This window comes from Paramormyrops kingsleyae, chromosome 18 (assembly GCF_048594095.1).
Source record: "Paramormyrops kingsleyae isolate MSU_618 chromosome 18, PKINGS_0.4, whole genome shotgun sequence".
NCBI classification, from domain to species: Eukaryota; Metazoa; Chordata; class Actinopteri; order Osteoglossiformes; family Mormyridae; genus Paramormyrops; species Paramormyrops kingsleyae.
Window position 1 is genome coordinate 24600576 of NC_132814.1, and position 24795 is coordinate 24625370.

At 40.3% G+C, this 24795-nt stretch overlaps 1 protein-coding gene across 3 annotated transcripts; it reads right to left on the reverse strand.

Annotated features, from left to right (window-relative positions):
- Nucleotides 1-5775: 5775 nt before the first annotated feature.
- casr (calcium-sensing receptor) lies at nucleotides 5776-23096 on the reverse strand. 3 transcript variants are annotated; one of them, XM_072702336.1, is made up of 8 exons: nucleotides 23000-23096; nucleotides 19078-19488; nucleotides 14934-15240; nucleotides 12897-13727; nucleotides 12426-12656; nucleotides 10251-10374; nucleotides 9097-10169; nucleotides 5776-8448 (listed from the first exon to the last, which is right to left on the reverse strand). In XM_072702336.1, the coding sequence occupies exons 2-8, from the start codon at nucleotides 19305-19307 to the stop codon at nucleotides 8347-8349; spliced, it is 2898 nt and encodes a 965-aa protein (XP_072558437.1). In that variant the 5' UTR covers nucleotides 19308-19488; nucleotides 23000-23096; the 3' UTR covers nucleotides 5776-8346. The 3 variants fall into 3 exon arrangements, with proteins under 3 accessions (XP_072558437.1, XP_072558438.1, XP_072558439.1); XM_072702337.1 differs by lacking the exon at nucleotides 23000-23096 and adding an exon at nucleotides 20304-20370; XM_072702338.1 differs by lacking the exon at nucleotides 23000-23096 and having other exon boundaries at nucleotides 19083-19177.
- Nucleotides 23097-24795: the final 1699 nt, after the last annotated feature.

Sequence of the window (24795 nt, forward strand, 5' to 3'; positions counted from 1 at the left end):
CCAATACCTGTGTCCGGATGGCAGGTGCAGATGTCATGGGGTTCTGTAATGCTTGACGCACGATACAGCGATCCTCCCTTGGTGTGGTCTGTCTTGGGTGACCTTCATGACATGTATGGGTGCCCTCATGTGCCCATTGGCTCCAACATCATGTGATTGACATCTGCATGCCGGCAATTGCCTGATACGATGCCTCATGCAAACCCACAATGTGACCCCTATCAAACTCCGTCAAGTGCTGGTAATGCTGTCTAATGCATCTACGAGGCGTCCTCAGTGTCTGGTGAGTAGACACACCAGCTCCTTGCAAATCAAGTCACTTACATTCCCATCGCTGGTCTGCACGTGTATCAAATTACATCCAAATTGGATCATTACTTCTGGGTGCTTAACTTTTTTTTGTCACTGAGTATATATCACTGTACGTTGGGTGGGAATATCTCACCAGATCTGCTTTGCACTTTCACATACCAATTAATCGCATTCAGTATACAGATATATAAGCACATGATAATTATATTTAAAATCCTTAGTGATTTCTAATTGTCTCAACTCGACATTAAGTGTCCAAGACATTATGGTTAACAACCTCTGAAAATCAATTTTTGGTTTAGTCAGCACTTTTAAATTAGATTCAGTGCTATTCATTCTGACCCCAGAAATACATTTGACTATGATCGCTGAGGTCTGCATCCTCACATTTCTCAAAATAGAATAATCTATTACCAGGAACTATTCAATATATTTCTTAGCAGGTTTGTTCCTGAGAGGTGGTAGGTGTTATAATGGGGGTGGTTGTGGACTACACCCCCCAACTCTAACCCACTTGTATTTTTGGGAATGACCTGATAGAGAACAGTGACTGATGCAACCAGTGCCATAAAATAATCGATGAGCATCTCTTAATCCCCTCATGTAAGTGCTATATACGGGCATCAATCTGGGTTTCAAATGTTGCACAAAAATCGGAAGCAAAGGGAGGAGAAGTCAGGAGTTAGAAATGGGGCAAGGCAAGCACTAACGGCACTAACGAGCCCCACGCACTAACGGCACTAACGGCACTAACGAGCCCCACGCACTAACGGCACTAACGAGCCCCACGCACTAACGGCACTAACGGCACTAACGAGCCCCACGCACTAACGGCACTAACGAGCCCCACGCACTAACAACACTAACGAGTCCCACGCACTAACGGCACTAACGAGTCCCACGCACTAACGGCACAAACGAGCCCCACGCACTAACGGCACTAACGAGTTCCACGCACTAACGGCACAAACGAGCCCCACGCACTAACGGCACTAACGAGTCCCACGCACTAACAGCGCTAACGAGCCCCACGCACTAACGGCGCTAACGAGTCCCACGCACTAACGAGCCCCACGCACTAACGGCACTAACGAGTCCCACGCACTAACGGCACTAACGAGCCCCACGCACTAACGGCACTAACGAGTCCCACGCACTAACGGCACTAACGAGCCCCACGCACTAACGGCACTAACGAGCCCCTCGCACCAACGGCACTAACAAGCCCCACACACTATATATTTTTAACAGTAATCAGTCATATGTTTCAGAATGATTTCTGCTTCTTTCACTATGGAAATTGTTTCGATAACTTGTTTTGTATCTTTACAGTCTTTGCAAGGGGGTATAAGCAGTCTCACAGTTTGATATCTGGGGTCATTCAGTCATTTTCAGTTGCGCATGCACCTTATCTTATTTGATTTTCTCCACTCAAATAAAATGGGTGACACTGGCTTTTTAAAATTCTCATGAGTCTGAAATCTAATTGCAATTATTTGCATTGATTATGATCAGAATTCTAGCTATAACAATTTTGCTAGTCCAGGGTAGAAAAAAATGGAAATATGAAAGTTTCATAACACTCTTTGTCAAGATTGGGATCTGTGATAATTTTAGCAATCTGGAGTCCGTGCTGTCAGTGAGCTTCAACTAGTGACTACTCTTCCTGTGCAAAACCAATTGACCGGCTTCCCAACAAATATTCAATTATTTCTTTATCATCTTAATGGAGTGAAATGAAACCTCCATTTCTTCCTGACTTTCCTCCATGATCATAATTGATTATAATCTGCTCTGTCTCTGCATTCAAATCATCAACCAAGAGCACTAGGATGTCTTTAGTACTTTTCCTTACAGCCTTAGTCTTCTGTCCAGGCCTAAGCCACCTCTTCCTCTCCTAAGGATTCCTTTCTCCACCTTGTTTTTTACTTGGTACCAGAGGGTGCAGTAAAAGAGAAAATTGAGTGGTGCCTTTAAAAGCGGGTTATCCCTAATGTAAAAATGTCTCGCATAAAAACACACAATATAATATGGCATAGGAAGCGTACTGTTCATCCATTAGTGAAACTGGACCACTTAAAACAAGCATAAGACTTGTTTATGTTTCTGCGACAGCCATTCTCAGTCTCTGCCAAAAGGGTGCTTCTAGTGCGAAGTGGTGGAGATAGAAGAGGTGGAATAAAGCACCAAAATAGCCGACTACCCCACCCTGGGGTTTTCTCCTAGCGATATTCACACAGTAACTCTGCTCCTAGCCCACAGCTAGAGGCACACAGGTTCAACCCACCTAACAGCAACAAAGACGTGCTGCCAGTACATAAATATTGTAGCACTGGTGGGACGCATGTCCCAGTATGCCCCGCGTGCAATTGCAAATAGTCCTTGTTGTGTTGTTGTTCTTAACGTTAATGGTTGCATTACCCTATTGTTGCGCGTGAGTTTGCCTGTGTCTTGTGTGTTTAGCTTGTGTAAATCTCCCACTGTGTGTGCATCTTGCAATTCGCCGTCTGACAACCTTGTGTTTCCCGTCCGTGTCTTTGGTTTGGTGCTCATTGGGTGCCTGTTGTAGTCCTTTTAAGAACTGCTAATAAAGAGCGTGTTTTCCCCGGCAAGTAAGTCTCCATGTCTTTCTCTGCTCCTGCGATGCTTCGGTCCGCCCGATGAGAACTGGTGTCAGACGTGGGAACCTGGAAGCGATCCTGTTGGTGCAGCTGGAGTGGGCGCCGATCACCGTGGTCCGGCAGGCTTGCCCCAGCTTGGCAAACCTCGAGGCGGCAGAGAAGTGACAACACCCCAAGAGAGATGCAAAGCTCATCTGCTGGTGCTGCGGGAGAGAAGGGCAGCAGGCTCGCCACTGCCCAGAAGCTCGCACCAGAGCCTCTGGCAGACGAGCAGGGGACACCGGGGAAAGAGAGGCACCCTCCACTCCATCCAGGACACACCGGACCCGCACAGCGTGCCCTGAAGCCGCTCTGGCCTGCCCGCCAAAACCTCGGCAGAGACGAACGACATTGGCGACCAAGGAGGGCAGGCAACACAATGGACTTCAGGCGCTCACCGGCCGTCAAGGGCTCCCCACTGGTCAGTGACAAGAAGCTGCAGCGTGACTCCAGCTGCGAGCACGACCAGCAGAGGCAGCAGCCGGTGGCAACTGGAAAGGCCAACGCGAGCTTGACGAGCAGTGGGAGCGGGACCATCACAACCGGGAGCAGCGGCGGGAGTCCGTGGAGCAGGAGCATTGGCTAAATGACCAACTGGGAATGTACCCTATCAGCCACCTTCACCCCACCACACTTCCATCCGTCGAAGAAGCATCTCTTCATCTCGGACATGTTTAAATCAGATTTGCTCACAAAGTTGCTAGTGTGACTTCTGGATAAACATAGTTCCCCGATTCAGACACACAAGAGCGATTGCAATACTGCTGCTTCCAGTATTTCCCTCCATTTATATCTGTGAGCTATTGTTTTATCCAATGAACATTTTTAAAAGCCAAAAAAGGAACAGACTCTCCAATACACACCTGGATCAGTGCCTTTGCATCGCCACAACAGAACACCACACCAACTTCCGATCTCTTATATCTTCAGGCTTCTGTAATTAATTTGGGACCTCGGACCTATTTGTTTGTATGCTTAACAAGCTTGTAAGAGAAGGCTGAACAGAAAATGAGTGTGGATCACATGTGTCTCAGTTGCTGTTAAAGGTACCACATAATCTATTTTCATCAGTCCAACCAGATATGCATCCTAACTCCGTAAGGAGGAGTTTAGTCCTTAAGCTGATGAGTGTAAAGACAATAAAAGTCATCGACTAGAAACACTACTCTTCAGGCACATGTGACTATGAACCTCCCAAGCAAACTGAAACTCAAAATCCAGAGAAGGCGGAGGAGTATGTTCTTTCTGTGACAGTGTTCAGCAGCATTTCAATCAATGCATAAATTTCAAGATGCTGCTTAAAGACCCAAAGAATAACTGGATCAGGTACACTGCAAAAAATTAACTTTCAAATTTAAGATAAACTTTCTCTGTTTTGAGGCAAGATGGCCTAAAACTAGCAAAATTAATAAAAAAAATAATAAATTGTCCTTGGTAAGATTGGTAAGATTTCCAAACAACAAGCAAATTAACCTTATTCAAAAGATCTGCTGTTAGTCAGTTTATTAATGAAATTAGAATTTTGTTTAAATATAAGAAAATTATACTTGCTTAGATTTTCATGTTTTGCAGTGTGAGAGGAACAGGAGATGCACACCTAACATTCAGTCTTCCTCTGAGTTGACTTTCTTCGGCACGGGAAGAGCAGCCTGCCCCTTTGTTGGGGCAATTTTTGGCCACCAGCTGTGTCCTCTTGACACGTCTTCTAGTGTAGAAACCATGGTTTCCATCATGGTTACACTTTTCCCCTGCTTGTGTGCAGTGGATTTTCAGTGGGCCTTTGCATCACACCACCCCTCTCCGCCCCCCCCCCCCCCCCCCCAAAAGCATCATGCTGGGACCCCGCATTGGCTCTTGAGGGGGACTCAAGGGGGACAGATCGTGAGGGAAGCCACTGTTCGTGCAAGAGAGACTACCTGCAATCCCATGGGGAGTCCAGGATGACCTGTTCAGTGGTGGATGTCTCCTTTATCTGCTGGAGCAGGGGCTGGCTAGAGAGGAGAGATTGAGAACAAAGTAACCAAAGCATCCAGCCAGTCCCAGGAATGCTTGGGGTGAAGGAAAGTCTAGATGGTTCTCACCTTCCTCTCCTCAGCCAGGAGTGCCGGATGCTGGGTGCTGGCAGGTGCCCGCTGGCAGGTGCCCGCTGGCCCTGGCACAGGCAGGACGGCTGAAGATCTCCAAATCAGTCAGATGGGAAATTGCCATCTATTGCATTCATTATCCTTCAGGACCTGATTGGTGCAACTTCTGCTGGGCCTTTTTGGAGCAGAATCATTATTGCTTATTAAAAGTTTTCTGAGAAAGAGTAGAAAATTTGTTGCTGTAATTGGTAGCAGAAATTATGTCACAGAATAGCACATTTGTGGACTTTCCATGTCTTTCTGTATGAAACAGTAGGTGTTATGTTTTATATAATGTTATCTAGAATAGGTTTGTATTCAATTTACATTCTAACAATTAGCAGTGATAGTATTCGTGGCTCCAATGGTAATGTGCTAATTAACTTCATATTGTCTATGTTCAGTTCTGTATGTGTAGTTTTTGTACTCTGAGTACAGGTCTGGTAAAGAGAATAATTAATTTATGCTTGTTACTTAATGAAGTTCATTTAATCCTGTGTTCGCTTCCTGCAATTTATATCTGGCTTATTATTGATGTAAAAGTTTGAGTATCACAGTAGGTAAGTCAAGTCAGGTCAAGTGAAGTGGGGCTTTATTGTCACACCAACCATGATCAGTACACTTCACACAGTGATGCAAAATAATAATCGGACGTACAAAGGGTGGGGTGGGGTGGGGGGCTTCAACATTTTTGCAACATTGACACATGAAGTAAAACTAAACAATGATGGAATGTTTAGAATGGGTAATGATGTAAGCAGAAGAGCATATAAGTGGTAAGTACTAGTAAATAATTAATAAAATGAAAGATAAATTATGATAAATAATTTTGGAAATAGTGGCAGTAACAGTGCAAATAGCAACGTGACGCTGCTTTCGGGCACATCGTGTCATATCATCAACGAAGGGCGGAGAGGTCCAGGTGATCTTCTCAGCTGCATGCCGGGTCTTGTGGACACAGGCGTAACAGTTAAACCAGACAATAATTAAGCTTTACATATAAAATGTATATTTTATTCCAACCCCACAAAAAAAGGTCAAGGATCATGGGTGTCTAGAGCCTGTACTGAAATCCAGTCTCTTAACTAAAATTATATGTTGTAAATAGTGTTGTATGGTCAGTTTATTTAAATTGTACTGATTTAATGAACATGCATGTAGAATAAAATTACGTCAAACTAATTATCAGTATTGGAAAATATGTAACCCAATGAAAATAAATGATAGACAGACTATGATCATGATTGCATGATCAGAATTTCTTGAGTCTTCTTGCCAAGACAATTTTTGAAAAAAAATGATGAAAGTGAGCGCTTGCTATTGTTGAGTGAGTCAAAGTTATAAACACCTTGACGATTCAATAATAAATTTCAGGTTATAAAGAAGGCTATTTATACATGGTAATCTAGTTTCATTATATTGGTTCTCTTTTGCCAGTGACCACTGAATTATGAACTAACAGAAAATCTGTTTGGACTGTATATTTTCAGCTTCAGTAGTTTTGTTAGCTATATAGTTTTTCAGTGATTGGAAAAAGGAATGTCACATTGTTAGCTATTCACTCTTTTCATTTGCGGGCTTGACTCCCCCCGCTGTTCCCCCCGTGTGAGTTTGCGTCTCCTCCCCGTGTTATGTGAGCCTCCTCCTGCAGTCCAAAGACACGCGGTCAACAGAATTTTTCTAAATCACCCAAGGTGTGCGTTTGTGTCCCATGTGTCCTGGCACCCTGACTGAGAGTAATAGTGAGGAGATGCACAATTAAAACTTCTTTATATTAACCAAAACTTGAGCCTATTATGTTTTTATTTTATAGAACATATCATTGTACAAGAGAGAGTATGATAAGTATGTTTTTGTCAATAAGAAGAAGATTCCCCTACAAATATAGAAACTAAACCTGACTGCAAACATGGATATGAAATGAATCATTATTGATATTATATTATTGAAAATAATGTCATACACTTACATTTTGGTTTGGTAGTTTAAAATGTGCAAAGATCACTGTATATATGTATATACAAGCTAAACATATACACGATTCCATATATATATACATACACACACACACACGGGGTACTATGTCTCAGGCAGTCAAAGTAAATGATGTTCAGTTGATCCTCATGTTGGTTTAAAACATGTTTGTCAAAGTGTGTCAGCTTATCCATTTCAGTACCTCTCCTAAAGTCACCCCAGGATTTGCAGTAACAATCCAATGCACCAGTATTTTTTGACTAAACCACTAACGCACGTTCTTTGGCTAATCAATACTTCATAAAGATATAAAGTTAACTAAGTGAGCTGGTGGTGAAATTTAAGGAATACACGGAATTGCTGGGGTGCCCCTGAGGAGAAGGTTTGGGAACTGAAGTGATGTTCTTCTAGCTATCCAAGAAGATATCAGTAAATTTTTGGAAAGTAGAAGAATAGTTAGTTTTTATTGTGTTACTGTAATTTTGCATACTGTAGTTTTAATTTTCTGAGCAAATATACACTTACTACCCAGATAAATAGCAAACATTTTCTCTGAGTGCCTAAGACTTCTTCCCAGTACTTTATATATGGAACTGTGTATTACACAATGTTTGGGTTTTACAGGAATACAGTAACAGTCAAACGTTTGGACACACCTACCCATAGAAAGGCTTTTTTGTAAGATTCTTGACACTTTAGCATAGTTATAAAAACATAACAAAAGCCATATATGGAATTATGCACTGACCAAAAAGTATTAACCAAAAAAAATCATTTGTTGGGGTGGGGGCAGCTCTGTGGGTTGGGACTCAGAAGGTTGCCAGTTCGAATCCTATGTTCAGCAGATTGATCCCACCACTGGGCCCTTGATAAAGGACCTTAACCCCAGTTGCTCCAGGCACTGGCTGACCCTACTGTCCCCTCTATGCCAGTTCCATGAGGTGGCCTCCTGGGATGCTTCTCCAGCTGTCCTGAAGGAGGACCCACATATGCTGAGCACTCATTGGCCACTTTTCCTTCACTCTCTGGTCAAACTTCTCCAAAACCATTTCTAAAGCATTCAGGTCAGGTGGCCAGGTCATGTGATGCGACAGGTGCCTTGGCGTGTCTGAACTTTTGACTGGTAATGTACGTCCCCAAAAGATTCTCTGAAAAACCAGATCTACATATTTACATAAATTATAAAGGTCCACATAATTCTATAGTAATCCAGAGATTAGTCAAGATATGTGCCTTAAAACGTATTCAATGTACTGTGCAGAAAAGTAACTGTTCCTTTAGTCATGCACTCCATGTTCCTCTCTGCTGTTTATTCCAAAAGAGTCATGTGAAGGGCTGTTGCTTGCTGTCCTGAAGTTTTCATCACCAACATCTTTGTTCTGCAAGGAAAACAAATGCATTGTAAACAGTCTGCAAAGTTATAAGGAACAAAGTACATGCCAAAGCGAGTAACTCGCACCACAGAAAGCAGGCTTCTCTAATCTTCCTGAAAAATCCTTGATTCCATGACCTGGTGAGGTCACCTTATAACACAATCCTTATTGGCCGCCTACCTGCAAGGACCTGTCTGCACACCCCAAGATAGGGGCAGAATGTGTAGGGCAACCTGACCACATGTGTAAGCTGACCAATCAGAGCATGCTGGGCATACGGGGTGGGCCTAAAGCTCTAACAGTGCGTTTTGGATAGAGGGTGAATAGAGATCAGCAGTAAGAGAAAAGTAATGTGCTTTTGGAACACTGAAGGATGTAAATATACATCCAATTGTTTGTTTTGTTTATTTTTGTTTTATCTATTTTGTTTCTTTTATTTATTTGTTATTGTATTGTTTAATCTTTTGTACTGTGTGTTTTTGTCTTGTAAGGTGACCTTGAGAGTTTTGAGAGGCGCCCACTAATAAAATGTATTATTATCAGTTTTAAATCTAGTAGACCCCAAAAATAAAATTATGCACAGTGAAAATGAGCGTAATAGGTCCCTTTAAGATATTACTGCTGAAAGAAGACTGTGCCCATGCAGAAGCTCACCTTCGGTTTATGTCCTTTTTGTCGACCGTTGAGGTAGCCAGACACATCTTCTGTGCTCTTTAAGCTGGTAGATGACGATGGAGTTGGAACAGATGAGCCCTCTTCACTGCTAGACCTCCGGTGGGATACCGTGTTATGCCGTAATGTAGCCCTAGCTACTACCTTGAAGGCATGGGCAGCTGTGCTGCATCTGACCTCCTCAATAGTGTTCCGGGATGGTTTTAAAAGGATGATGTACACTTTGTTGAAGAATATACAGGTCAGTAATCCGAAGCTGGAGGCCAGTATTGCAATGACTTCTACTGCTGACACAAACTTGCCATAAGTGCTTATGTAAGCGGGAATAAAGGAAATCCAGACAATGAAGAAAATTAGCATACTGAAAGTGATGAATTTGGCTTCATTAAAGTTCTCGGGTAGCTTCCGTGACTTGAATGCAAAGAAAAAACAGACTGCAGCAAGAAGGCATGTGTACCCTATAAGGGACCCTAGAGCCATTAGTGATCCTTCATTGCAGGTAATGAAAATGATTTCATCCATGTCATGGTTGCTATAGCTTTCAGGGGGTGCATTGTACAACCAGACCACGCATATCATAATTTGAACCAATGTACACATGAATACTAAAAAAAACTGCAACTTTAAACCCCACCAATTGCGATGCAGGCTGGTTGGAATCTTAGCCTCAAATACAAGAAGTACACGATTTGTCTTTACCAGTATGCATGAGATGCAAAGAACGAAGCTAATCCCGAAAGCAGGCTGCCGTAAACGGCACGTCCAATCTTGAGGCTCCCCAATAAAAATTAAAGAGCTGGAGAAGCAACAGATGAGTGAGAAAAGAAGCAGGTAGGAAAGTTCTCTGTTGGTGGCTTTGACGATTGGGGTGTTGCGATACCTGACAAAAACTCCGAGTACAGAAGATGTCAAGAAAATCCCGAGCATAGCAAACAAAGTCAATGCTATCCCAAATGGTTCTGTCCATGAAAGAAATTCAATGTCCTTAAGAATACAGGACGTGTGATTGTCATTTGACCAGGAGTTGTTTGGGCATTTGGTGCATACACTTGCATCTGAAACAAAAAATTCCAAACATAATATGACATTTTTTAAGTGTAAGAATGTTCAAAGCATTTCAGATCCTGGCGTCTCACCTTTATGGTCACTGTATTCTCCATCTGAACATTCTGTGCATTCAAAGCAACAGGTCGGCATGCTTTCTATAATCCCCTTTCTGGTTCCTGGTTCACAATCTTCACTACAGTTAGAAAAAGGCACCTGATTTATGAATGAGAAAGAGGTGAAGATAACACTAATGATCAGATTGTCACGTCAATAAGCACCCAGAGCGCAGACAAACCCATCAGAAGCCAGACTTCAGGGAACACGGGGTGTAATCGGACGAAAAGGCAGGCAATAAAGCATAGACAATACAATGACCGGACTGGGGAAACAAACGGAAACACGGACTAAATACACAAGACAGGCTGAACATAACAGGCAACAGGTGATTACAATCAGGAAGTAACACGAGGTAATGGGGGGGGCGTGACACACACGAGGATCGGACGAGCCGGACGTGACACAGATCAAATTAACTATTTACCAGTTAAAATCTGTATAAAACAACAAAGCACTCAGATGTTTATTAATTTGAAATGTATTTCAGTAAAATGTCTTGATTAGATGAATGCAAATGTAAGTCCTTAGCGAGGTTTGAAACAGATCTCTGTGGCTGCTGGACTGTAAAGTGCTTAATGAATATAATTTCAACCTCTTTATTATGACCTATCCACAGTTTTATATCCTGAAAGAGATAATCCTTTATTCAAATTAATTGCTATTTTTGTAAGTAAAATGATCTTTTTTTGTCTCACGTCCATTAAATCTAATAGCATGTAGTGTCTCCATCCATCCATTTTCTCTAACCACTTGTCCTATTCCGGGTCGTGAGGGTCCACAGCCTATCAGACGCTATGAGCGGATGGTAGGGAACAGTCCACTGAGTATGCAGCTTCTCTCTAAGTGCAATTTCTAGTTAAAAGACGCTCGCAAGAGTATGATGGAATTAAATGTAAATGCTAAACCTATTAAGTAAAATAGAAGAAAAACTGGAAAAATATACTGTAAAACATTTTGAAAAGAAGAGCTGGATGAATATATATAAATATATTAAAGAAAAAATACATATACATAAAATATTTTTAAATGTTTCACATGACTCATGGATCCAATTTATATTAATATTACTAAAATGAGTCAGTATATCATACCAAATATCAAACATAAAAATCATACAAGCTTTTTAAAGGAACTGAATGTATTTTAAGGTCACACTGCACACAGTTTATGCCGAAAGGGGGGATCGACAAAGCTCTCAAATGGAGGCTGCACATGACCAGTGCTTTGACCAGTGCACCACTTCAGATAACCACATTTCATTTGGAAGGATGGATGACTGATGGAGTTATTGAATTAGGCCAAATCTACATCTTAATGTAATTCAAGCACTGCAAATTTAGTCAAAGATGCTACCCAATAATCATCTTGTCGCCATTTAAAATGCATAAAAACACTGGTCTAAATATTCAATACAAATTAAAAACTTCATGGTAACACTTTACTTGAGGAAACATGAATCATGTTGTAGTACATTGCATTAATGCATTAATTAACCAGTAACTAAGTGTTTGTTTAGTACTGATTCCATGTTCATTCATCATTAATCAATCATGACAGTTTATGCATTTCATGGGGAAACCTATATTAGTTCATGATTTGTTCTTCAGTAGTAAATGAGTTAAGTAATTTTTGCTCTCAAGTGAAGTCCTACCATTATTAACTAATTAGTTATCTGTTAACTAATATAGTGCCTGACTGGAAAACATGAACTGTCATGATTAATGAATGATGCAATGAACAAGCATGAGATCAGTACATAAATAACATTTAGTTATTAGTTAATTAATGCATTAAGTAAGCATGTACTAGTACATTATTCTTGTCCCCTCAAGTAAAGTATGACCAAGTACATTTCATAAAAGTTACTGAGACAACTTTTTTGGCAGTGTGAAAATCTATACAGTTCAAGTTTGTCAGTATAAGTAACACCTTTAGAAACTGGTTTATGATCTGTTGACATTTCATGACTGTCAGGGTTTAAACCAGACCATGTTTATGAATGTAGTAGAAGTGGTTTAAGAATAATAAGCATTTCTGGTAGGTCCTATTTTTGTAATCTTTTTAATTAGTTGGTGCTTGAAATGTGGAGCCCATCATAACTGCAAAATCTGTAATATTATAGGATTTCTTGGTGCCCATAGTCGTACCTGCTTTAGATATCCATTCCATAATATTTTAGATGTATTAATGAAGAGCCGAGCTCCTTTCTTAGCAAGCATGTTGTAATAACCGATCTCTTCAAACACCACACTGCCATCTAGAGGGGACCGATGCCAGTTGATGATTGTGTAGTTCCCGAGTATATCTCCACTCTCGTCAAAGTCTACTTGCTCTCCCATGCTGTTTGTGAAGTTCAAGTGTCTCAGTTGCTTGAGTACCTGGGAAATAACTGGACTGTTATTGAACATAAATAAAAGAGACGAGATAGGTAGCACCCACCTATAATTAGGTAGGATTATTTACTTATAGATTCTTTTTAGTAGATACATTAACATGGAAACTATATTACAACTGCTATATGCAATAATTAAAGAATGTGCATATTGAATAGAATTAAAAAGACCTTTGTAACTCATTACTTGGGAAACTTTTATGTTTTCGTGAATGACCATGTTTACCTGCCATGCTTCCACTTTCTTTATATCGGCACAGGAATTGTTGGTAAATGGTCCATTTCCTGGAGTGCAAGTTAGAATGTCTTGCAGGGCTTGTGCAATGGAATAGACAGCCACATACACATTATAGGAGATGCGTAGATGAGTGTAATCCAAATATGGTGTTTCTACACTTGTAATGTCCTCTTCACCAGTACAAAGAGGCCTGGACCCATTTTTTATGTTATCACGTCTTGGACTGCCTTCCAGATAACAATTAAAAGTCTCTTCCCAGAATTCCCTAACAAACTCATTGTGAGATGACTTCTTTGGTTGCACTTGTTGCAGGAAGTTCTTGAAACCTGGTATCGTACCTGCTCTGAGTGCAAAGCCAATAGTGCCGCCCACAACATGGAAAAACTCGGGTCTTGCAATTAAAGAAGAACTAGCCCAAGCTTCACTGGCTAGCCATATACGGTCAGTAATGTTGCGTTTGACAATCTCTTTGATGAGTGGCTCCATGTCTGGTCCACTAGCGAAAACCGCAATAACTTTGGCGGAAGAGTTCTCAATGCGGTCCACAAGTGCTTGTATGCGCTCCTCCTCAAAGTACTGTGAAATTAACTCATTCAGGTGAATGCAAATGTCTCGTTCTTCCACCTCTTTCTCAAATTTTTCAATACCTGGTCGTCCATAGTCATCATCTGAGGCAACTGCTATGACCCAGTTCCACTGGAAGAAATCGATTATGTCAGCCATGGCAGTGGCCTGGTACTCATCTGTCGGGATGGTCCTCATGAAGGATTTGTACTGGTTTTTGTTGCTGAGAAGGCGGCTTGAAGAAGCGTAGCTGATCTTTACCGTGAAAAAGAGAGTGATCAACGAAAAGGACAACTTCTAATAAAGTTAAAAATAGTTAACGCAAATCAGTTTACATAAAGAACCGGAAACACTCTAACAACATGCCACTAGAATAAAAGACCAATTCCCTATCAGGAATCTGAAAGAAAAAAATAGATTTAACAAGGGTTACTGCGATTGTTGCTACTTCCTCAAACAAGTTTTATTACATGGTGTGCCAACCAAGTCTAAACTAAATTGTGAGAAAAATGTTCTTAAATGAAAATGTGATATGCCATTTGTCAACAATTATTTCAGGTTTGATTGGTTGGTAACGCTTTACTTAAGGCCATGTTTTTTACTAATTTATAAACACATTCATAACAAATAAAACTGCATTCATGAAGCATTATAAACATGGCTATAAATATTTATCAAAAGGCATAACACATTATAGCCATGTTTATTATGCATTATGAATGCTTTATGAGACAACCTATTATGAATGCATTATGAAAGTGCACTGAATGTTCAATGAATGCATTATAAAGGCATTTGAAGGTACAACTAATGCAATGCATTACCAGATAAATTAGGCAGGCAAACATGGTGTCCAAGTTAAGCTATTAGGCTTTAGGTGTATATTCTAAGGTTGAGAGAAAAAAAATCCAAATTTTTCCTAGGGAATAAATTCTGGAGCACTGGAACTTCCAACCGCCATGTATTGACTGACTCAGAACAAACCCATGTTGCATCCTTCGCTTGCACGGCTGCATCCACGAGACTCTTGCTAACCTTTGTTGATGTTGGATAGTATTTAACGTTTTTCAACAAGTGATCAACCATGTTTTTAATGGTCATTTAATTATCAAATATTTGATATATATATATATATATATATATGAAACAGTGATTCTAACCGTTGGGAATTTTACCGTGGTTCACCAGTAGCTGATAGGAGACGCTTATTTCAAATACCCCCCCGCCCCCCAGGGTGGCTCACCATTCAATTAAAATTATACTTCCTCCAGATCATCATGACTCTACTCAGATAGCCATTTATTGCACATGAATGGGTGTATGACAGAATGATATCCATTTTTTGCACTGTTAAGTATCTCAGTGCACATTGTATTTTCATTAAAAGTAAAAACAATTGGCCTTTTGCTTAGCTGGTATATTGATATTTCAAATTATATATGGTGAAAAAGTTGTACTTACCTGTGGGATGTAAAACAGGCCCAAAAGGTTGGCCACAGCTGTAGAAACTCCTGATCCCGTAGCGCCTACAACGGCAATAGTAGAAGGAATATGCTCTGTGCAATTGCAGAACTCATCCAAGTTGAGGGAGTCAATTTTGTTTTGTGCCACAAAGCTAAGAGTAGCCTCCAAGGCCTTAGACACAGTATTGCAAGTGTCAAAGATACGATAGCCGAGAGTGATGTTAGGCAGGAGTTTACTGCTGTTGTTGATCTCCTCGATAGCAAAGATCATTGCTTGCAGCCAACGGAAACCACGGAAGTTATACCTGTCAACCAAAGCATAGAAATAACCTTAGAAAATAAGGAAATTAAAATAAAATACAAATAATAATTAAAATTATATGGACAAAAGTTCTGGGACACCTGGCCATTACACCTACATCAACTTTTATGACGTCACATTCTATAGGCATCAGTATGAAGTTGGTCCCCCCCCCACACACACACACACACACACACACACAAATTTGTTTCCTCACTATGATATGTTACTTTGATATGCTAAAATGTGGGCACATTTTACTGCATAATCTGTTTGTTGCCTAATGAATCACTTTAATTTAGGCCGCTAGACATCTGCATCTGGTTCAGGGTTGCCAACCTTTTGAGACAAGTTTGTACACACATGCACACACATTTACATGTATCTACCCCAACGCTTTTGAGCTAGCTAACTTTAGGTTTGTAATAGAATCATTTGGATTTGCTGTAAGACTTCTTGCATGACCATGGGAGTGTGAAAGTATGAGTGTCATGCCAGATACCAGTTGGTAACGCTACTGCTGGTATGGACAGAGATAGTTTAATAGAATTTTATTGGTTGGACTAGAGTTGCCACAAAATGTTGTGTCCTGTTTTAAACCAAGATTTGAAGCAATTTGTCCCGTATTCGCGATTTGACAGTTCCCACCAAATTTAATTGTATCCCCCCCTGGCACGGTGTATTTTATTGTGAGGTATTCAGGTCACAGGCAGTAATGTTGTAGTCAAGGTGTAGCAGACTATATCTGAACCTGTTGCTAAAGTGCACTCTCAAGCCCTTGCTGAAGAGTACACTAGTTGGTAGATCTGTTATAGTGGGGCATCATGAAGGAGAGACAATCCACTCAACAAAGGGGTTTAATAACATGATAGAACATAAAGGCAGAACCAGAAAATAAAAGGAAAGAGAGTGGTCAAAAACAAAACACGCAGAACAAGAAATAACTAAACAAACCACAAAGAAAACAATCACTAAAACTACAATTAAGACATGTGGGACTGAGGAAGGGGTGTAACATTAAATGACACAGGAACTAACACATAGTAACAACCACAATGATCCAATCAGGAACAGAACAAAAGCAGGCACACCACTAACACACTACAAGAACACTACTAACAAGAGAAGACAAGTAACATGTGAGAAATAAGCAAACTATCCAATCACTAAGGATTCAGGGCAACAAGGAAAAGGTGGGGTATACTACAGTTACCAGGCGCTATAGATGAGGAAACATTAGCAAACACTGAGGGTTTTCTACACAAGGAGAGACTAGGAACAACAAACTAAAGTAAAACAGAATATAACAAGTTTTGTGCAGGGTTAACATAAAACAACATAAAACAAGAAATCTACCAGCACTGCATTCAAAAATAGACGTTTTGCTTATCATCTGAGTTACATTCTATCCAATACGGTATATAGTGGTGGACATTAAGCGATGCATAAGTGTATACCAATACAGCTTCTAAGATTCCTCCATGAGAATCACCAGCTCTCAGAATTGTGGTCACACAATCCCACATTGGTTTGGACATTATTATCACTGTTATTATGTACTGCATTATTATTGTTCTGATTTACAAATTCTACATAAAGCCAAAGCAGATGTAGTTCATAACCTGGGGACTGCCTGTACTGTAGCACCTACAGAAAGAAGTTTCTCAACAGAAGCTTCCTCAGAATTACCTGCTTGCCATAATAAGTCAAAGGCATCAATAGAGAGCTCTCCCAGCAGATGTCATGTGATGCCGTAATTAATGACTTTGCATCAAAAAAGTCCCAGATGGTTCCTTTATAAATGGAAGAGGCGGGGGGGCTCCCAAATAAAGCTATGCCTAGGGGCCCATGATAAAGTACAGCTGACCCTGGATGAGCCCGTGAGAGAAGACATCTGAAATTTCCTGAGAAAATGATACTGTCCAGAGGAGGGCCACTCCAAACATAGTGAATTTTTCACAATTGATTTGTTTTTGTATTTGGTCTGAAAACCAAATTCAGCAGACTCACTCCATATGAAATGCCAAGCACCAAACAAAAAGACAGCAGCTGACTTTGATTTAAAACAGTAAAAGTTGTGGTCATAACAAATTACTATTCAAACTAGCCAAAGCAGTTAATTTTTGAAGTAATATCAGTAATGAATCTATTTTCACAAGACTTGATATACAATGTATAGTCTTTACAAAAGTAAAGGGCATTTTGCTGGTATAGACATTTAACTGAAAGATGAAATCATCTACCTAAGAGTTTATTAGTGTGTTAATGAAAGGAAGGGATGTGAGTAACTGGGCCATCACTGTCATCATCAGCAACTGGGCCATTAGTGTCATAATCAGCAACTGGGCCATTACTGTCATAACCAGCAACTGGGCCATCACTGTCATAACCAGCAACTGGGCCATCACTGTCATCATCAGCAACTGGGCCAATACTGTCATAACCAGCAACTGGGCCATCACTGTCATAACCAGCAACTGGGCCATCACTGTCATCATCAGCAACTGGGCCATTACTGTCATAACCAGCAACTGGGCCATCACTGTCATAACCAGCAACTGGGCCATCACTGTCATCATCAGCAACTGGGCCATTACTGTCATAACCAGCAACTGGGCCATTACTGTCATAATCAGCAAGTGGGCCATCACTGTCATCATCAGCAACTGGCCCATCACTGTCATCATCAGCAACTGGGCCATTACTATCATAATCAGCAACTGGGCCATCACTGTCATCATCAGCAACTGGGCCATCACTGTCATCATCAGCAACTGGGCCATCACTGTCATCATCAGCAACTGGGCCATTACTGTCATAATCAGCAACTGGGCCATAAGAACATAAGACATTTACAAACGAGAGGAAGCCATTTGGCCCATCAAGCTCATTTGAGGAGAACTTAACAAATAGCTCAGAGTTGTTAAATCCTTATCTAGCTCTGACTTAAAGGAACCCAGGGTTTTAGCTTGCGCTACACTAGCAGGAAGACTATTCCATACTCTAACTACACGCTGTGTAAAGAAGTGCTTCCTCAAATTAATTTTAAAATGTTCTCCCGCTAATTTCCATTTATGGCCAGGAGTTCTAGTATTTAAACTAATATTGAAATAGCCATTTGGCTGAACAGCATCCAGACCTGTTACAATCTTATAGACCTGGATCATGTCCCCCCTTAGTCTCCTTTGCTCGAGGCTAAACAGATTCAGCTCAGCTAACCTCTCCTCATAAGACATTCCTCTAAGACCAGGAATCATTCTCGAAGCCCTAAGTTGCACCTTTTCTAAGGCAGCAATGTCCTTCTTAAGGTATGGTGACCAAACCTGCACACAATATTCTAGGTGGGGTCTTAGCAAGGAATTATATAATCGTAGCATCACCTCCCTTGACTTAAATTCCACACACCTAGAGATGTAACCCAACATCCTATTGGTCTTTTTAATTACTTCCCCACACTGGCGAGAGTGGGACATGGAAGCATCAACATACACACTGAGGTCCTTCTCATAATCAGCTACCTTTATTTCAGTGGAACCCATAAAATATCTGTACTTCATATTTCTGCTCCCTGCATGGATTACCTTACATTTATCTATGTTAAATTTCATCTGCCAGGTATCAGCCCAGTCGCTAATTAATTCAAGGTCCCACTGTAGCCTCTGTGCTGCTAGATCAGTATCTGCTACACCACCCAGCCTGGTGTTGTCTGCAGATGTAACCAGTTTACTGTATGTATTCATGTCAATATCATTAATGTAAATCAGGAACAATAGTGGTCCTAAAATTGAACCCTGTGGTACCAGTGACAATCATTTCATGACATGGAATTTTTTGCTATTACCTTACACATTCTGTTGATTCTGGTCGTGTTGCCAAGTCTTGATCTTTGGATGCAATGCCGAAGTGAATTGGAAAAAGTCCTCCCAGGATTATATCCCCCTTCTTCTGAGCCCTTTGGTAGGGGCCGTAAGTAGAGATGGCACCACTGAACCCCAAAAGGATCAGGGAATACAAATAAAATCTCATTGTTAGTTTAATATTCCAAATAACCAATGTTAAATTAAGCAACATTAGAAGTCATCCTTAGAGCTAAACATTAAACAGATGACCAGCGTCTTCCATCCTTCACAGAATTCAGTCATAGGAGTATGACAGGAGCTTATGAGACTTGGGAGCAGTAAAATCCAGCCGTTTCCCTGCTGATGACCAGGTATCCTTTGCCATGTGTCTGGCTTGTCACATCAAATTCACTCTGTTAAAGAAAAAAAGAAAAGGTAAAACAGAGAAACATGGGGAAAACTAAAAATCGCATTAGTAAGCATACTTAGAAATAATAATATCTTATGTCTATCAGAACTGGCCCCCGTGTACATAGTACGCACATCACTGGCACTACAAATCCCAGATTGCAAAGCGATAGCTGGCGCGCTGCCATGTTTTTTTTTCTTCCAAACTTTATTTAGACTTTGGAGGTTTTATACAGACATAAATGGCATGGTACAATTCCAAACAGTTTTGAGCAAACCTATCAGACATTGGACAAGCAACTAAAGGAGATCACATATACAACAATAAAGGATGGGAAATAAAATAACTAAAATGAAGACAAATTAAATAAATGAACATAAGTAAAGCTCACTCTCAATATTCAAGTCTAGACTAAAAACACATTTGTTTAGTCCAGCCTATAGGGACTCTAGTTCTAGCTCTAGCTAACTGCTCACTCCCAGTTAGACCTATAGTGTGAGGTGTAGAGCTGGGTGGGGATCGGTGCCATTGGCTTTGGATGAGCTGAACTGTCAGTCTGTCACTCTAGCTTCACACCCCCTTGTGGAATTGGAGTGCTGACATTTCAGGGACTCCCCATGCCTGCGTTCCCACCTGCCTCTCCCTCCTACTTATGCTGCCATAGCCTTATCTGCTGGAGCTACAGTACATACTGCACTCACCTAACTGTTTGCACTGCCTCTAGTCTTCCCTGCTTTGGCTAATTGCTAATTTTATTTCCCCTGCTCTCGCTGGGGTGTGCTTCCTGGAGACCCCAAATTATCAAGATATCCTGCCTACCCCACTAGCAGCGACATCTCCACTACCAGTAGCGTCTGTCCGGCCTGCTCGCCCTTCTGCCAGTGCCATCTTCCCTGTATGCCCTGCTGCCGTACCACTGTTCATCCTGCCATCTGAAGCAATACCAGCAACTGCCTGCCATCATCTGCCTGCCCCCTGCTTTAACACTGAAATGTTAAAATTGGGACAGTAAGAATTGGGACTTTGCCATTTGGCTTCGTCTGCTGGTCCCGGGAGGATGCCCCCCCCCCACACACATTAATGTGGAATGTCCATAATTTAGATTACTGGCTTCTGAATCCTCCCCCCAAAAGAAAATGGTACGAGTTTTAAATTAAATGATCTATCACACTCTCCTGGTACAACATTAAGTGTAATTCTGTCGCCAGTGCACCCTGTCACCCGGGTGATGGTGTGATTTACGCCTTGCAGCATGACACTAATTATACTGGAAAAATGCATGGTCAGGAATTTCACATTGCAGTGCTCAGTTGAACAGCAGACCCTGGAAAGAAAAGATGAAGCATAGATTTGTATTGTACTGCTGGTTATTTTCTGGTTTTCAGCTTTACCTGGAAAACATTTTGCAATATTTGCCTAACTTTTAATAACTTATCATGATCCTCATCACTCTTAGTTTTTGAAAGAGGCTCCAAATGGCTCATGCTTAACATTTAAACATTAACAGCAGTCACCATGGTTAGTATTACAATGACAAGGATCAAAGGAGAACACTTACAGTGATTTTAAGCCTGTTAAATGGTCAGAAACACGGTGCACATACCTCTTTCTATGTCACACACTCCTCTAATGAATAGTTACAAATTCACCTGAAATATCTCACTAGACTGTGGGGTAAATCCATAAAACCCTAAACACTTATGCGGCTGTACTGTTGCTGTTAAAACAACTGATTTTTGAAAATGTTATTCCAAGTATTACTTTACACTTTATACATTTGATGAAGATAGCAGCAAATTAAACATAACACATTCTATTACATTTGATTATGACATAAGATAAATATTCAACTACTTCATATACATATAACAAAATATTCTGTTAAATAAGAGATAGGGTTTGATGCCTCTTTGTAGAAATAGTCCTTATAATTTTTTTTTCTATGCTCATTTATAATGCTTATTGTTCACAGTTGCCTTTAACAAATTAATTTTTTGGATAGGATGCATCAGTTTTGAAATGCATAGAAACTTAAATAATTATGGATAGCAATGGGAAACCATTAGCGTTAACGTTTCATTAGTGCATATGCTTAAATGTTTTTAGAAAAAAATGATTTTAGAAAAAAAACAAGCAACAAAACCACCAACGCATTTAACCAAATGTTTTATCAACCAAACATGGAAGGGGGGCAGTTGCCCTCTAATTAATCTATTTATTCAAGCTAACAATTCACACCAAGGCATTAACAGCAGTCTGGGTGAATGACACAGTACATTTGCACACTATGGGCCATTTAGAAATATTAAAATGCTGAAAACACTTGTGATCTATTGTTCAGATGTTTCCATCGACCCAGTGTGAAGAGTACAACTTTCTTAAATACATAGAACTGGTTAATGTACTGTATAAGCACAAACAGAGTAGTAAAATGAGCACAGTGCACCATAGCTGTACACATACTTCAAATGTACTATGTGTATAGGCAGTTTTCTCTTCCCCTCAATATGTGCTGTGTTCAGTTAAACTACATGTTAGAGTGCATAAGTGTATCATTATTGCTGACAGGTTTGCATCTGAAGTACATAGCTTACACAAATATGATGCTAATCACAAAACCAAAACGGAAATGCCCCAAATAACATATTTCAAGTGGCACAGCATGTTTGTGTTCAATACACATCAGTTTCTAGTTAGAATATCAGTGGTAATGGTACAGTCATCTTGTCTTGTTCTTCAAAAATACGATGTACAACATCCATCCTTGTGTTCTATGAATAAGTATTCAATGCAGGGTTTGAGTGAATCATCCCAGCAAGCTCAAAGCACAAAGAACTGCTTCTCAGATCATCACAGGGCACAGACCTGTGTACAGTGCATACAATGTAAAGAGATCATTCTAGCTTAACTACATGTTATCAGAAGATTGAAGGAAACTGAGAGAAAAATGGGGAGAAAATGCGATCTCCACACAAAGAGTCAACAGCAAGATTCAAACCCACAACCTTCTGACACCATAGTATTACCTCCCCACAGTGTCTCTCTTCTGTAAAACAATTTATGGCAATTCTGCAAATTCTACATTATATGTCAGTTTTATTTTACAAATGAATGAGTCTTAGAATTCATGAATGCCACCACTAATGAGGCCAATCTTACAGTAAAAAACTGGAAACTGATTTATTTGAAGCCAGAGGATCCACGGTGTAACATGTCATATATTTTATCGCTCACCAAAATGCAGTATTTGCAATATGTTCATGTATGTATGTATAACAGTGGAGAAAGTCTTAACAAAATGCAGAATAAATGCAAGTATTCAAAATGTCGGTTTCACTATAATAATACGCAAAATCAAAATGACGCAGTTTTAAAAAGGCATCTATAAACCATTGCACACAAAGGGATAGCTTAAGATATTTGTTAATTGATTTGACCCATTTAAAAAGTAGAAACCATGAGTAACCCTACATAAGTATCTGCCTTGAAACGTAATTAAATGAGAGATGTCTTACCTTTAAAAATTTGACTTGTGAGTTAACCAACATCTACAAAACTCCAGAAAGTGTTTTAGAAATTTCTGGGTAGAATTCCGGACTTACATTAATTCTTTGCACGATAACGCCTGCCCAACTTCTCTGAGAACTCAGTTACACATTAACGAGAAAAGAGGTCTGAATGATCCTTATTCAACCTTTATTGTACTGCTCTGTACTGATTTGCCTAGTAAGGAGATTTCATAAGCCTAATATTTGTATTATAATAAGCATTTCATCACTGGCATTTCATTCTGAAATGTATTGTATGAAATGCATGAAATATTGAATCATCCAGGGTGAAGAATCATTCATCTTTTATTACTTAAATGCTTCAAAAAAATCTTTAATATTCGCAAAAAAATAATATTTTCTTCACCTATTTCATGGAAATTATCAGGTAGCAGGCAGACAACTTCATAGCTTTAATAAATAATTTGTCAGCAAGATGGGTTCGGGGGGGAGTGCATTTCAGGGGGGTGCACAGCAGTGTCTGGCTGTTCCTGAGTCTCTCATCAATATTTGTCTACCTCAGTCAGAGTGTATGACAGGGTTCCCTAATAAGCGGCCCCTGGCCTGTTAGAGTGGCCTATGAGATCGATCCCTCCCTCTCAGTGCATCGTATGGGGGGCCGTGGCCCATGACTTTGTGTTGCTAAAGGAATTTGACCATTGGGGAGCAAGTATTAGGGAGCCCTGGAATCTGAGCTTGGGCTCATTTCCTTCAACAGTTGCTTTTTTGTACCATGCCAGGTATATCGCCTGTTTAACAGCCATTAAATCCAGCCATTCTGTCCAGCCTAATCTTAGCACTTAGCACGCCCACTTTTCTGCCCAGCAGCCCCTCTGATCAAAGCTGTTTACATTAGCAGAAATGCTAATGGAGCAGTTTTGGTCACCCTTACCACCCATTCCCGTCATGGTATGTATTGTCTGTATATTACGCATGTCACCCAATTGAAACATATGGTAACTAAAACAAACTGAATTCTGTGAATTTTCAGTATTTTTATTTGGAAATTTACAGTTTTCAAAATTGCATCTGTGATGAGTATTGAATGCGCGTAAGGGAGAATTTCAGTTGCATTCTTCATCTCTGCCCAGGATGGTACAGCAAGCTCCTCTTCTTCCTCCTCCTCGTCGCAGGTGTTGGTACCCATACCAAAGCCCTCTGTTACCACCACCATGACGTCCTCGTTGGTATCAGGCTCTCAGCATTACCCTCAGGGAGCTACCCAGCAGTTCTTCACAGGTTCCTTCGAGGCAAAGTAGGCCAATCAAAGTCAAGTAAAAAAAAGAAGAAAAAAGAATTGCTGTATTGTAATTTTAGATGTTTTATTTATGTGTTTGTCTATTTATTCGTTCTTATTTTTTTCTATTTTCATTCTTTTTTTTTTTTTACAAAAACACTGTAAGCGGACTTCTTGATTACTATAAGCAATTTATTTTAACAGTATTTGTATAGGATTGATACTGTCCCAAGCCTTTTGATCCTTATAAGTAGTTGATCACTATAACCATGATCCCTATAAGCGGGTTCTACTTCAATTAGGAAACAAAAACCTCTATGGGTCTATGGTCAACTGGCTGCCTAACCCCTCCAAGGGCATGCTAACATTAGTATACATAACTCTCCTTCTGATTCACAATAAATATTAAAAATTGCACATTTCAGCAGTGTAATTAAAAAACTATATGCTAATAGATGAGCGCTTCATGAAACATTTGCTATAATCCATGACCCCACCAGATGATGCCCTGTGTTGGCTATGGGGC

Bases quoted from the DNA above. Each gene is read 5' to 3' on its own strand.
- casr (XM_072702336.1), bottom strand. From the start codon at position 19,307: ATGTTGCTTAATTTAACATTGGTTATTTGGAATATTAAACTAACAATG. The intron at 15,241-19,077 runs GTAATAGCAAAA...TTTGGTTGACAG, and splicing joins GAATCAACAGAATGTGTAAG to GTATAACTTCCGTGGTTTCC. The intron at 8,449-9,096 runs GTGAGCTTCTGC...TTTTCCTTGCAG, and splicing joins AAAAAGGACATAAACCGAAG to AACAAAGATGTTGGTGATGA.